The 14,133-nt window shown below is 33.4% G+C and overlaps 3 protein-coding genes across 4 annotated transcripts; all 3 read right to left on the bottom strand.

Annotated features, from left to right (window-relative positions):
• Window positions 1–894: 894 nt before the first annotated feature.
• LOC106770500 (probable disease resistance protein RPP1) lies at window positions 895–1,696 on the bottom strand. Its single transcript, XM_022785045.1, has 2 exons — window positions 1,384–1,696; window positions 895–1,286 (listed from the first exon to the last, which is right to left on the bottom strand). Exons 1-2 carry the CDS (start codon window positions 1,561–1,563, stop codon window positions 963–965), a joined length of 504 nt encoding a protein of 167 aa, XP_022640766.1. The 5' UTR covers window positions 1,564–1,696; the 3' UTR covers window positions 895–962.
• On the bottom strand, window positions 1,697–6,903 carry LOC106772655 (probable GTP-binding protein OBGM, mitochondrial). Of its 2 annotated transcripts, XM_014659193.2 has the most exons (8): window positions 6,509–6,903; window positions 5,424–5,718; window positions 5,007–5,218; window positions 4,821–4,911; window positions 4,497–4,579; window positions 4,347–4,409; window positions 3,225–4,230; window positions 1,697–2,294 (listed from the first exon to the last, which is right to left on the bottom strand). In XM_014659193.2, the coding sequence occupies exons 3-8, from the start codon at window positions 5,142–5,144 to the stop codon at window positions 2,272–2,274; spliced, it is 1,404 nt and encodes a 467-aa protein (XP_014514679.1). In that variant the 5' UTR covers window positions 5,145–5,218; window positions 5,424–5,718; window positions 6,509–6,903; the 3' UTR covers window positions 1,697–2,271. The 2 variants fall into 2 exon arrangements, with proteins under 2 accessions (XP_014514679.1, XP_014514678.1); XM_014659192.2 differs by lacking the exon at window positions 1,697–2,294 and having other exon boundaries at window positions 2,920–4,230; window positions 6,509–6,902.
• A 1,888-nt stretch (window positions 6,904–8,791) lies between these two features.
• Window positions 8,792–13,006, bottom strand: LOC106772506 (ras-related protein RABH1b). The gene is made up of 6 exons (XM_014658941.2): window positions 12,751–13,006; window positions 11,786–11,856; window positions 10,961–11,049; window positions 10,457–10,568; window positions 9,509–9,599; window positions 8,792–9,205 (listed from the first exon to the last, which is right to left on the bottom strand). The coding sequence occupies exons 1-6, from the start codon at window positions 12,865–12,867 to the stop codon at window positions 9,062–9,064; spliced, it is 624 nt and encodes a 207-aa protein (XP_014514427.1). The 5' UTR covers window positions 12,868–13,006; the 3' UTR covers window positions 8,792–9,061.
• Window positions 13,007–14,133: the final 1,127 nt, after the last annotated feature.

Genomic DNA, 14,133 nt, shown 5'->3' on the forward strand with positions numbered 1-14,133 from the left:
AATGAATTAATATTAATATTACTTGTTTCTTATTTTTAAATAGATAAATTATTAGCAATTTTAAAATGTTCCAAAAAGGCAATACTTAATAATTTTTAATTGTAACAAAACAAGATAATGGTAATACTTTTAAATGTTAGAAAATGTATGGAAAACCATTTTTTTAAATGTTAGAAAATGTATAAGTAAACACGGGCAACAATTCTTTAATTGTTAGAAATTGTATAAGTAATATTTTTTTAAATGTTAAAAATGTATAGGTAAATTTTTTTAAGTGTTACAAAAAAATTAAATTTGCAGAATTTTAATAATGATAATAAAGATGCTGGTATCAATTTTGAAAGTGATACTAATAATACATAAAATATTGTTAAAATATTTTGGTTATATGCATTATGCATAACATTTTTGTAGGTTTTAGTAATATTTTTTTTAATTTTTATGAAAATTAATATATGTAATAAGAATAATGTATCATGACATTATTTTTACATTCATTATTACAAGATACAAAGATAAAACAGTTAGAAAATATAAAATTTTATATTTTTTTAAAAAAATAAAAATAAAAAATAAATAAAAATAGTCTCATCTAAAAAATTTAGATGTGTTACAGTGATTTTAGTAATGTTTCACAGTGAAACAAAACACTTCAAATAGTTGCAAGGCCTTTAGGCAATGATGCAAGGTCAGGCCAATTATTGTTCTCCACGTAGGTATATAAATCCAATGCTTTTTCAGCTTCCAATTGAACAGAGCACTTCTCCTGTCTCACAGCTGTATTTTCATTACGAAGATAATATTCTGATAACACTTTTTTGACAACGAGATACGTGTCATCATTTTATTAATCTATTCGAATTTATATTTAAAAAAATATTTAAAACGATCCAATCACAAACTGTCACTTATGTATTGTCAAAAAATTGTTAAAAAAATATTGTTAAAAGAATGTTTTCCTTTCAGTAATTAGTAATTAGAGTTATGAAGGATTTCATTTGCCCTATATCTTCTTCCAATATGTCAATCTCGAAACAACCAGATAGGATGAGAGTTCTTAAAGATTTGGACTTATATAACTCTCTGGGGAGACTTCTTAGATTTGTGCAGTTCTTCAAATTTAGCAGTAGCAGATTGCAGAGATCTCCAATGGATGGGTGTACCTTGCACAAACTTGAACAATCTTTTAGAATGAGCCATTCAAGACTTGGTAGTGTTGAAAAGTCAGGAGTTTCTATCAAGTACTTGGAGTGACTAAGATTAAGGAATTTTAACCTCTCTAACACCTACAAAGATAGTTTTTTGATATAGATTAGGGAGGAAAATAAACAAAATGTAATTAGTATAACAGGAACCAATTATAATATTTCTATTTTAATTAACCTGTAATTCCTGGGGTTGTTTCCAGACGAGTTGAAGATTACTATGCTTTAATTCCATTGCAATTACATTTTTCATACAAAAGTTGTTTGGAATGTATTTAGAAGGAAACCCTTGCCAACAAATCCATCTCAGTTGTTTTGAAAGGTACCCATAATCTCCAATAAGTTGTACATGATCCATCTTCTTTAAGACATCATAAAGAAGATGTTCTTGCAACTCAACATGCCTTCTATTTACTGCATTCCAAACGTCTCTAATATTTTCAATAAAACTCTTACCGATATCCCTATCATACAGACATCGGTCGAATGATTTTCAATACATCCAATTACCTTTTCTACCTGGGACTCTAATCCAAGAGGAAATTGGGCAATATACATGTCTGCATAGCCTAGCAATGTCTGAACATGGCTAACAATTACCTTCACAAGTTCAGCATCATGCCTTCAAGATGAATGTTAATGTATTATGACAAACAAATCACAACCTTAATTAACACATGATGCATTCAGTCCCAAGATAGAAGAAAGTAGGAAGGATTTATTTCTTTACCTGAAATCTCTGACATCCCAACCAAAGATACCTGCAGGTTGTCTACACCACCAGTATTCCAGTTGTTTTCCTGAAGGGCTTTTAAGTGCAGCTTCTGCCAACGCTTTTCCAAGACCATCGTTTTCAAAACGTACATCTAATGGGTCAATCTCGTAAAATACGGACAGAACTATTTGGCCAAAAGTTTGGTGGCACTCGAGGATCTTTTCAACCTCAAGAATACAGCGGCGGGTAGATTTAGTGTCTGTTTTTGTGAAAACCATTATTACGATCTTAGAACCAGCTATTGCTCGCATGTGTTCTGCAAACTTCATTCCCTCCTGAAGAGTCTCCTCATTAATCAAAGTTTTGACTTGCGCCTGTAAAAGGACAGAATGGAGATGAGAAACGAACTTTTTACCAATATCTTCTCCCCAAAATTTGATGAATACATCGTATATGAAATGGGGTTCCGATTTTAAGAAGGAAGAAGATGATGACGATGAAGAAGAATAAGCGAACTCCATCAAAGAAATTGAAGTCAACTCTTCAAAAGTACAGCAATAATGATAAAAGATGTTAAAATCACAGTTCATGCACTTGTCATCTCTTTTAAGAGTCTGATAAGGAATTTCAGGATTAAAAAACTGTATATTTGGCATCAAAATTTATAATTACTTGACGAATTCAAAGTTGTCCTAAAACAAAGAATGCTAATAAAAAAGACTTCAAATATGATAGAACCTTCAATTTTTTATTAAGAACGTAAAACATTTGGAGAATTTGATAAGAACTGATTTTCTGATATGTGAATGATTACACTTCTTAGAAATTTATCCACTTATATACAAATTTCCCAGTACGAAAAAAGTATCTCTATATTGAAGAATTCAAATCGAACAAGAATTCTTTCAAAAATAGAGTCTTTTACAACTAAATATTTTTCTTAAAGTTTTTATATCTCATATATAAAAACTAATCCTAATTTTACATAGCTAAGGGATATAAAACTAAAAAGGAGAAAGGGTCTGATTACTGGGCCTGAGAGACATCATTCCATGTATGAATCACATTTTCCAACTTCTTGACTTACAATTACAAGAAATTTCAAAAAAGAAAAAAAGAAAAAAAGAAAAAAAGAAAGACTTTCCATTACAAGCAAGAAAAGTTCTCAATGATTATCTACTCAAGCAAAATTTGATCTACGCAAAGTTTATATGATGTTTCAGCATTGACAAGCATTTTAAGACCAGCTTTAAGATCTGCTATGCCTTCCCCCAAAATAGCACATACAGGAAAGATGGGAATACCTTGTACCCTTCTCTTTAACTCCTTATATACTTCACATGCACCCTCCTCGTCAATCTTATTTGCAATTATCAAGGATGGTCGATTGGACAAACCATCTTGATGGTACTCTAGCTCTAGAATTAACTCTCTAAGCTGTTCCCAAGGCGGAATTCCCTTCCTTCCATTTAAAGCAGCAGCCAAGTCTACCACATAAGCAAGAACCTTTGTGCGCTCTATGTGGCGCAGAAATGCATGCCCGAGACCACGATTTTGATGTGCACCTTTTATAAGCCCGGGAATATCAGCCACGGTAATTGAGAGATCATCGTAGTTTAGATTCCCCAAATTTGGCCTAAGAGTAGTAAACGCATAGTCACCAACAGCAGGCTTAGCCCTTGATATAACCCCAAGTAAAGTGCTTTTACCAGCATTAGGCATTCCAACAAAGCTTACATCAGCAATACTCTTCAGTTCTAATATAAGAACGGTCTCAACACCAAGTAAACCTGCATGTAGTGAGGAGTGGATACTGTTAGGATCCTGAAGATTAGGTATCTGTTGACAAACTCCTGCCTTCATAGTCATAGATTTCCTTGAATCTTTGGAACTAGACACATTGCCTAAACCACCCTCTCCTCCACGAGCAATGACAATTTGTTGACCTTCTTCAGTTAACTCGGCAACATTGTATATTATCTCTTGGTTCTCTTCTATATCCTTTGTACAAAATTCAAGAGCTCCATTAGACGTGGAGAGTTGAGAGAACGCATCTGTTGATGTATCATGTCTGGATTTCTCAGCATTTGTTTCTTCATCTTGCGTTGAGGAGCAGCCAAATGAATGTGTTGCTTTTACTTCCCCTCTTGTGTCACTGGAGGTAGAACCATAGCCAGGGTCAGGAAGATCATCAACAAGTGCCCCAGGAATATCCCAAGGGTCTAAATCAGTCAAGGATTGAGTTTTGACAACGGAGGAAATATCTCCATTGACAAGATGAAGTACAGTGCCAATGGGTACACGGGCAACCTGTTAAATAAAGCATATGATTTTGTAATGAACTCGAAGTTCTGTATTGGGAACAAAGAGAAAAGAAAACTGTGGATTGTTTTAAAAGCCGAAAAAGAAGGTTAAACATCAATTACCTTATCAGCACCCCTGCTACCTATCAAGTTTTTTGATGATCCATGTCCTCCCTTGTCGGCTATCTATGAGAAACAATTAGTGTCAGCAATCTTTTAATGAAAAATTTCATGATCTCATAAAACATTTTGGCAGAAGATACAAATATATACCAGATGACGCTGCAAACCACTGAAGTCCCAAACTCTGGTAGAGCATTCCAAAATCACATCACCGCCTCTCCCACCATTGCCACCTACGTCAAACAGACATCAATGCAGCACTGTCATCAGTTGCATTGCACAACATCCACATTTCTTAAATTGTGGTTTGCAACTGCTATTACAACTACACTATTACAGTTTTGTAGAAGGTCTTTACTACCTAATTGCAACCACAATTGCAGTTGCATTGGAATGCAATTTCTGCAATCGCAATGCAACTACATATACGAATCAAAACCTTGGCAATACATCGTAAGAAAGAGATATACACACCATCGGGTCTTCCCTTGCGCAAGCTGGAGCAACCACTACCTCCATCACCTGCTTTTGCAAATATCTTACACTTGTCTATCATTCGCCTCTCCTACAAAACCACCCACAACCCAAAAGCAGTGGTCAAAAACTTAAAATAAATGAGAGCATGTACTTTTCATGTGCAAAAAAGAGTTGAGGATCAACCTGCAAAGGAGCAAGCTTAGACTTCTTCTGAGAAGTATTGGAGTAACGAGCATAAGGTGTAATAGACCATCTAGATATACACCTTTGAGTCAAAGCTTCCAATTGTTTAGTGCATTTTGCTTGAAAGAGAAACATCATATGCACAAACTAGTAACTTGTAAGAGCGGAACCAGGTTGGTCCTCTATGTGTTGAAGTTTGGCACCTTCAAAATCTGTGCAAAGCAAATGCAAGATTAATGTTAGACTGAGACAGTGGTCTTCATTGAAGAAAGTTAGCTCACCTGAGATTTCTGGTTGTGGAATTTTCTCAAACAGATTTCGGACATGACAGTGTTATGCAATTTTGTGCAAATTACTAACAACATGTTGATTTTATTTTAAAAATATAAAATTTGAGGGCGAGAGAAATAACCTAACCTTGGTTAATTCAGCATGATGAAGTGCAGAAGCAAAACCTTCGATTTGAGACTTTGCTCCAGATGTTGGCATGCAAAGAAAGGTAAATGAAATGACATGAAAATGAAAATGAGATTCTGGGAGAATAATTTGAGAGAAAATTAGTGGGGCGTGTGGATCCTCTCAGGGCCTTATTGTACATCTCCACTAGTCTCCCAGGTTGAAAATGTTATTCCGGGCTGACTTTTTTGGCCGCTGCCAGACTGACCCACCAGACTTGGTCCTTTCTACCATCCCTAATTTTGAGTTTTGTCCTCTGTATTATCAACATGTGAATCAATTGTGAGGACATAAAGACAAACTTTTGAGTGAGTGTTTGATGAAAGTTTACAAATTGATTGAGCTTAATCCTGTTCTCAAGGATTTGGAAATAAAGATAGAAATATTTTCTTAATGCAACTGTTGCCTAAATCCAAACACCAAATAATGCAAAGAACTTATTTTGCCACCGCAGTTTGGGTATATTCAGAAAACACAGAAGAAAATGAGTAAACTAAAATTTACAGAATGAAACACTGCAGAATAAGTTATAAGGAAACTGGTGTCTATGAACATGACCTATCAGAGGAACATGGTCACTGCAATATCCTCCTAAAAAACAACTTCCATATAACACGGGATAACTTTAGTTTTCAAGTCCATTTAAAAGCGTGATCCATCACCAATCATCAATCCTAATGCCGAATTTGGAAAAAAAAGTTGGTATAACTTAAAGCAGCCTCAAAGTAAAACAAGATAATTATTATTCTGTGTGTTTTTACTCCCAGACTAGTTAGAGTAATTTGAACCCATTGAGACTTTGATACAGAACATTTAACCCAAAATGACAAGGGTCAATTCATGAAACTGAGAACATCACATGGATTCATCAATGCAAGCAAATTGACAAGACGAAAAGAAAAGAGAGATTGAAAAAAGTACACAAGAGAGAGCAGAACTTCGCTAAAAGTAACTCGAAAGTGATTTTATAACAAAAATAGATAAAATTCAATCCAATAAGCATAAGCAGAAAAAGTATAAGAGAGAGGTGAGATAAAAAAAAATACTCGAAACTGAGGCGCGTTGGACTGAGTTGCTTGAATGATCTCCCAGCGGCAGGGCTCGAAGTTTTCCGATACGGGACAGTAGCCAGCTAGCGTGACCTTGTCGTTGGAGGCGACGACGGAGCCGAACTCGAAAACCGACACGGTGGCGTTGGGTGGTCGGAGAACCTCGACAGGGCCGTTCATGCCTGGGGCCTCAGCTAGGGGTTTGGTTGTGTCTGCGGCATTGGATTTGGTAACTGAGAAGTTGCGTATCCTTACGTAATTTTTGCACTTCTTTTTTATCGCATCAAAATTGAAAATCGTTAGGGTTTGATAGTTTAAAGGTGCGTTGTCTAGCTTATTGCTGAATGTGAATTGTTGGGCTTGTCAGAGTTCAAAAATATTGTACTGTCGAGCTTGTCACATCTAAAAACATTTCTTAGTGTGTCTTGAATTAAATAAGGAGACATATTCTTTAGGAATAGTTGTCCCTAAATTTTTACCATGATTTAAGCATGGTTTAGTTTTATATTTTTTTCTCTTGTTATTTAATGTCAGTTATTTCATTTAAATAACAAACTTAAAAGCTACATTCCTATACACAATCATTAAAGATTAATAATATTTTTCAATGAATGTATAATCAATTATGAAGTTTCAATATGGAAGTCACTTCCAATTTTAGTCTCCTAAATTAGTCAAACTCTTATCTTGACACTTTATATATTAATATAACCTGATACCATGATCAAGGTTTGATACGGTTAAATCAATATTTGATATAATTTGATCAAAATTCGATACAGTTTATCTAAAGTTTAAAATAGTTTGATCAAGGTCTAATACAGTTCAGTCAAAGTCTAACTCAACTCGACAAGTTTAAAAAAATTTAGATGAGAGTCCATTTTAACCTTTGTCATCATCATGTTTTCATGTAAAAAAAGTCAAAATTTTCAACTTATTTTCATGTAATATTAAACTTTCAATGACAAAAAAAAAAAGGTACACTAGCTTAAAAAAGGTCAGATTATAAAGGTCTTAACTAAAAGATATTAGATCTGAATCAAACTGTGTGTCAGATCTTGATTGAATTATATCAAATTTTGACTAAATTATATCAAACTTCGATCGATATGTGTTAATATAATATGTCATAATACGAATTTGAATTTTTTTTAATGAAATCAAGTTGGCTCGACTGTCCATGAGACTTAATTGGAAGTCTTACCACAAAACGAATTTCTAGTGAGATTGAAATTTTATTGTAATGTGATTAATTACATTACATTGAGATCCTGGATGATGACTTTGACTTTCAACGCAGTCAAAACAAAAGTCATACAAAAAATCATGTAGAGATGTACAACTTCTCTTTTTAAAGTCCTATGGAAATTACACTATTGTTATAATTTTTTTTTTAAATTTACCTATAATTACATAACCAAATTTGCATAGGTAGATAAAAAATCAAAATCACATACTCAAACTCAAACAGAAATAATCATAACTCTACAAAAATAAAAGAATACACATTATTACAACAAAAAAAGTCAACACCATGTGATAACAAAAACAAATTGCATGAACATTTATATAAAATTAGGACCGACAGAAAGGAAAAAAAAAATCGATCATGTATATAATATTTTATTAAACAGTTTTGTCAAAAGGAATAGCTGTAAATTGATTTTTTCTTCTTTCATCCGTTTTTTTTCAAAATATATATAATCTAAACTTTAAAATGTAAATTTATTAAAACTATTTGCTAATTATATTATACTAAAAAAACTACATTAATTAAATATGGAAAATCATCTTGATTCTACCATTACAAAATCAAGTGATATTAAGAATTATATTACATCATCTTTTACAAAATATAAAATCTTATCTAATGCTCTATTGTCATCTATATGCAACACTGTCATTAGTCAGCCAAATTTAAATAATGAAAGGTAAACAAGAAATATGCCACAATGTCTTACTAAGCAGGCGAATTTGAATAATGAATGATTATCAAACCAAATTAAAGAATAAAAATTTTAAACTGTCACCATTTTTAAAACTAAAATTTTCAACTTATAACATCAAAAGTTTAATATATTATTGACAGATCACCAACTAAAATGTCTAGTTATAATTTATATTTAAACTATGCTAATTTAACTTACGTCTATCTTATTGTGAACCAAAACTTTTCAAACAACCTTGTTACCAAAAGAAACCCTAGAAAGGGAATTTATACTGCAAGATAAAAACACAAAGTATAAATTGTATTAAGTTAATCCAAAACTAAACACAAACTTAAGACAAACCAAATAAAAAAGTTAAATTTATAAAGTACAATGAACAAAAACCAATTTTGGGTTGGGGAGGTTCACTATAATACATTAAGGCAAACATATCTAATTAACAACAATAATTATTTTGGACAGTACTTATATCCAACCCCTACCCTGCACTGCTTATATATATTCTTTCATCTTTTTTCATATAATGCTGTAGAAAACTACAGAAAAATCAGCATAAAACCAAAAACACAACATAAGGTGGACAGCACATGACAAACTACAATTAACATGCGCATCCACTTGACTGAGGTTGAGATTGGGCGTTGCCAGTTGTAGACTTCAAGTTTACATCAACCATGTCTTCTTGTTTTGCAGAGGACAGTGTTTCCATTCCTGGTAATGCTGCAGCAATTTTTCGAAAGAGGGCCTGTAGATGTCCCATAATACATAATATATGGTTAGTTAGAAACTGGAAAAACTATAATTTAAAACAAAATTTTCAAATGCAAGAAACTTAAAGCAAATGATTAAGATTTAGAATTAAAGAACAAGAAGTAAAAGTTCATGATATCTAATTAAGTTAAAGTATATCTCACACACATAGTGTTCAAATACAAGCATTTAGAGTCCAATCACCCACATTATAGCATGATTCATTTCACTCTGACTAGAAACAAGCATTCAATAATAATGTATGCAAAAGAAAAAAGATGGGTATTAGATAAGTTACTTTTATATTAAACCCAGCCTTTGCACTAGTTTCAATGAACATGACATTGAGCTCACGTGCTTTTCCTTCCCCTTCCTCTATAGAGACTTGTCTGCAGACTCACAAAATTGGTAAAACAAAACAAAGTAAATTTCAGATTGTAACACTAGTCAGTATCCAGAACTGTACAGCAAGAACATGCAATTCCCATGAAAACATCTTTAAGGTCAACTTAACTAATGTCAGCTAAAAGTCTGGAAAATTGAACTCTTCTGTCCATCCAAAACTACCTGGACAAAGCTGATCACTAATGCCAAGAGTGATCTTCTATGGTAGGTTAACTTGCATACATAAGACTTTTAACTGATAAGCAACACCTTAATTCCTTGGTGTGATCTATAATAGCCAACAACTGCTACAAATGTTTAACCAAGAGCATAGCAAGACCCAAATAAATAGCATTCGCAGCAAAAGACGGGTTGACTACACACTGGGATATACGTTGTAAGAATTCTAACAAACTACTAGAGAAAGCAAAAGGACTAATTGCAACCATTCCTACATCTAATTCCCACACCATGTCATCTTACTGTTCCATACCAATAATTTATTTCCTTTGTATAAATTCATGTCTGCAGTGTTAAACACTTAATCTGAATATTAAATGGGTGACATATAATACTTTAGATGAAAAGAGAATATGGAAACAGATGGATAAAAAGATATTATAATGCATGCAAAGAGAGGATAAATGGAAAGATTCGAGACTAAAATTTACCACTGTAACCAGTTTGATAATACCTAGAGAGATTCTGATTACATATTTACTATTAAATAATTCTTGGTAAAAAGATTTTTAGTCTAAGAAAAGTTGGTAAACAAGTGGTTGGTTTAAGTCAATATATGCGATTTGTCAATAGTTCCTATCCCTAGACTTATTCCAACATTCTTCTCTTCTTTACTCATGACCTTTTTTCAACAAGATCAGTTTTGTTCCCAACCAGAACAATAATGACATCACTGCCTCTCTCTGTTCGCACCTCTTCAATCCACTTGGCTGTATTTAGGAAACTCTGTCGGCCTGTGTAGCAAAAATATAAAATTTATTAGAAAATGTTCCAGACAAAGCTCTTAACAGAAACGTAAGTCAACCCCTTGTTCAAATCATGTAAAGAGATTTGGATGCCATGATTTACTACACATGGTTATGGAACTTGTGTATAATCACTATATCATTATGCTACTTTCGTAGCTCCTACAGAAAGGCATAGCATCCTGCTATCACAGCAGATGGTATTTAAAATAATGTGAAGCTCATAAGTTTACAATCAAAGTCAAAGTGCTTCAGTATATTAACCATAAAAAACAACTTCAATGATACCAAATATTTTTAAGAGGCAAAAGCTGTGTAAGATGGCATAAAATAGTGGCAAAAGTAAAAGATGAAAAGAAAGGAAATCTCAGATAACATACTTGCAACATCATATACAATGACAGCTACGGATGAGTCCCTAATGTAGCTTGGAATAAGACTTCTAAACCTTTCCTGGCCAGCTGTATCCCTGCCAGAACACGTGAAAAGATGAACATTTGGAATACAGCAAAAACAAATTCACATAAACTAAAACTAACCCCTGCACGTCCAATACCATTACAAATATATTTTCAACCTAGAAAAAACTTGAATATTAAGGAAACACTAAAATAGTACAAATGCTAGAAGCATGAAGTATGTATAGAAATATAGTAAAAGCTTAAAAACAACAATGGTTAATAACAAAAAAATGTAAAATGCAAAAGGATATAAGATATGAAGTTTAAAACTCAGCAAATGATGTGAATCATTGAAGTCAAAATATCAAGATTTCGCCTGTATAAATTCAGTAATCTAAAAAGGCAAGTAAACCCTTCAGTACCATGGTCATTTTAATCATTTATAAATTCCAGGGAAAGAAAAAACTGAGCGGTGACCACTTAATCTCTCCCTATATACCCAAAAATTTGAAACAAAAATCCTTGTTCTCCTATTTGGGATTGAACAAAATTAAACTTAGTTCACATCAGCAGAAGCAAAATGCAATCATGGAGTCCTACAGAAAAGTGAACCCTCACATTCAGGTGAAATACAATTAAAATGTCATTATATACTTTCTCTCATCCTATCATCGCCAGTCTTCAGAATATAATGGTAGGAAACTATCCCACCCATGGTATCCTACCTCTTTCAATCCTTTCCTTTCCTAAACACCCTTTCATTTCTTGATCATTTTATATATGAGATGCTACTCCAAATCTTACCACAATTGCAATCGAATTGTTCGATCTTCAAGATACATAGTTTTTGACAGGAAATCAATACCAATTGTAGCCTGCACGAAGGAAAAAAGTCAAAATAAAATTCAACAAAAGTATGATAGTATGATGAAGCTAAGAAATGAAAGTACACACAACGATTGAAGCTGCGTGTCTATTATGCTTAGAAAGAAACTTAAGCCTGAAGTGTACGGAATATAACTTATAAGCAGTCAAGCATATAGTTGAAACACAACTATGCTTACACGGTATGAGATGGAAAATGTGATTCTCAAGCAAAAAGAAAGAAATTGGGCACAACAAGTCCATAATATAGCAATAATTATCAAATTAAACAATTAGCAGCCATAGTTAGTGAGTCAAGGCCTATTTGGATACAAGTTGGTAACGTTTTTAGTAGTTCCTCTGTTGGAAAATATAAAGCCTTTTCCGATAGAAGAGATCTCAAAAGTTCTTCTTGATTTGTATTCAGAGATATTCTTAGTAAATAGGCTGTTTGTTTATTCTCATTAGGTTTCAATAATTTATCGGCATGTTCAATCTAGTATTTATCAAAAAGTAGTCTGAAATCTAAAAGGCAAAGGGGAACATACGAATAGTCAAAGTGCAGAAGCTGAATTAATAGTAGGATTTATAATCAAATCTAGATCATTTATTTGAATTCTTCCTTGTTCTTTTAAATAAAATAATAGTAAATAAGAATATAATAATCGTTCAGCACAACAATTTACTGGATAAATTAAACTGAAAGGCAAATCAAATTCAAGAACAATGATAAATCTGAATCGAACCAAGTTGAGAGCCTAGGATTAGTTTTACTAGTATACACAAAAAACAACAAATCAAATGAAACAGAAAATAGTGAGGGTTTAGAAGTGGTTTTAGCCTTGACGAACTAGGTAAGGAGTTTCTTATACGGTTTTGGATTGGATCTGAGGGTTTAGACAAACCTGGTAGGTGTTATCGAATTTATCGTACATGAAGCGAGTGATGATGCTGGTTTTGCCCACAGATTGGTCACCCAAGAACACCAACTTGTACTTAGCTAGAGCTGAAACTGGCGCCATTTCAAAATCGAAAATGAAAGCAAAAAGAGGAATCGGAAGAGGCCGAGAAAAACTCCAGTGGTTGGTCGGGGTTGATCTCGGACTCTGAAGAAAATGAACAAACAATAAGACGCGGAGAGACTTGGCTATTGATGTGAAAATGTTATTTAATTGAATAGGATGAGATGAGGACGGAACCCAATAATTAAATAAAATAAATTTTAACGCCACCTTGACAATTTTTAAAAAATAAAGGCTTAAACCCTTTCTTTGTCCTAATATTTGTGTGAAAATCTCAGTTTGGTCCTCAAGTTTTGAACTGTCTCAATTGGGTCATAATTTTTGTAAAAATACACACATTTTACCCCAACCGTTAACTTATCTCAAACAGAGTTAAGTTTAGCTGACGTGGTATGCTGACGTGGTATGCTGACGTATTGGTTTAATCTCTTCTTGGTCCTCGTATTTGTGTGAAAATCTCAGTTCAGTCCTCAAGTTTTGAACTGTCTCAATTGGGTCATAATTTTTATAAAAATACACACATTTTACCCCAATCGCTAACTGATCTCACTGTGCAACAATTATCTTCTGCTATCAGTGGAATAAATAGCTTAAAGGCTGGTGATGAACCTATAGGTTACCAAGTTGGTTCATTTGCAGAAAAGGCTATGAGACTGATTGTACTGGTAACGCGAGTTTTCCGGTGACTTTATTTTTTGAGCCGACGAAATAATTCATATAATTAAATAATACATGTCAGCATGTCCTCTGGCTACCACGTCAGCTAAACTTAACGTCGTTTGAGATCAGTTAGCGATTGGGGTAAAATGTGTGCATTTTTACAAAAATTATGATTCAATCACTAACTGATCTCAAACGGCGTTAAGTTTAGCTGACGTGGTAGCCAGAGGACATGCTGACGTGTATTTAGTTTATTTGAATTAGGGATTTTATTCATCTCTCTGAGAATCAGGGATTTTACATAGATTATCTCGTCGGCTCAAAAAATAAAGTCACCGGAAAACTCGTGTAACTAGTACAATCAGTCTCACAACCTTTTCTGCAAATGAACCAACTTGGTAACCTATAGGTTCATCACTAGCCTTTAAGCTATTTATTCCACTGATAGCAGAAGATAACTGTTGCACAGTGAGATCAGTTAGCGATTGGGGTAAAATGTGTGCATTTTTACAAAAATTATGACCCAATTGAGACAGTTCAAAACTTGAGGACCGAACTGAGATTTTCACACAAATACGAGGACCAAGAAGGGATTAAGCCAACACG

The sequence above is a fragment of the Vigna radiata genome, chromosome 8, assembly GCF_000741045.1.
Source record: "Vigna radiata var. radiata cultivar VC1973A chromosome 8, Vradiata_ver6, whole genome shotgun sequence".
In the NCBI taxonomy this organism is placed as follows: Eukaryota; Viridiplantae; Streptophyta; class Magnoliopsida; order Fabales; family Fabaceae; genus Vigna; species Vigna radiata.

Bases quoted from the DNA above. Each gene is read 5' to 3' on its own strand.
- LOC106770500 (XM_022785045.1), bottom strand. From the start codon at position 1,563: ATGGATCATGTACAACTTATTGGAGATTATGGGTACCTTTCAAAACAA. The intron at 1,287-1,383 runs GTTAATTAAAAT...CTATCTTTGTAG, and splicing joins AACAACCCCAGGAATTACAG to GTGTTAGAGAGGTTAAAATT.
- LOC106772655 (XM_014659192.2), bottom strand. From the start codon at position 5,144: ATGATGTTTCTCTTTCAAGCAAAATGCACTAAACAATTGGAAGCTTTG. The intron at 4,912-5,006 runs GTTGATCCTCAA...GTGGTTTTGTAG, and splicing joins CTAAGCTTGCTCCTTTGCAG to GAGAGGCGAATGATAGACAA. The intron at 4,410-4,496 runs GTATATATTTGT...TGTTTCTCATAG, and splicing joins GTGGTTTGCAGCGTCATCTG to ATAGCCGACAAGGGAGGACA.
- LOC106772506 (XM_014658941.2), bottom strand. From the start codon at position 12,867: ATGGCGCCAGTTTCAGCTCTAGCTAAGTACAAGTTGGTGTTCTTGGGT. The intron at 11,050-11,785 runs GTAAGATTTGGA...GTGTTCTGGCAG, and splicing joins ACAATTCGATTGCAATTGTG to GGATACAGCTGGCCAGGAAA. The intron at 9,206-9,508 runs GTAACTTATCTA...GGACATCTACAG, and splicing joins AGGCTGGGTTTAATATAAAA to GCCCTCTTTCGAAAAATTGC.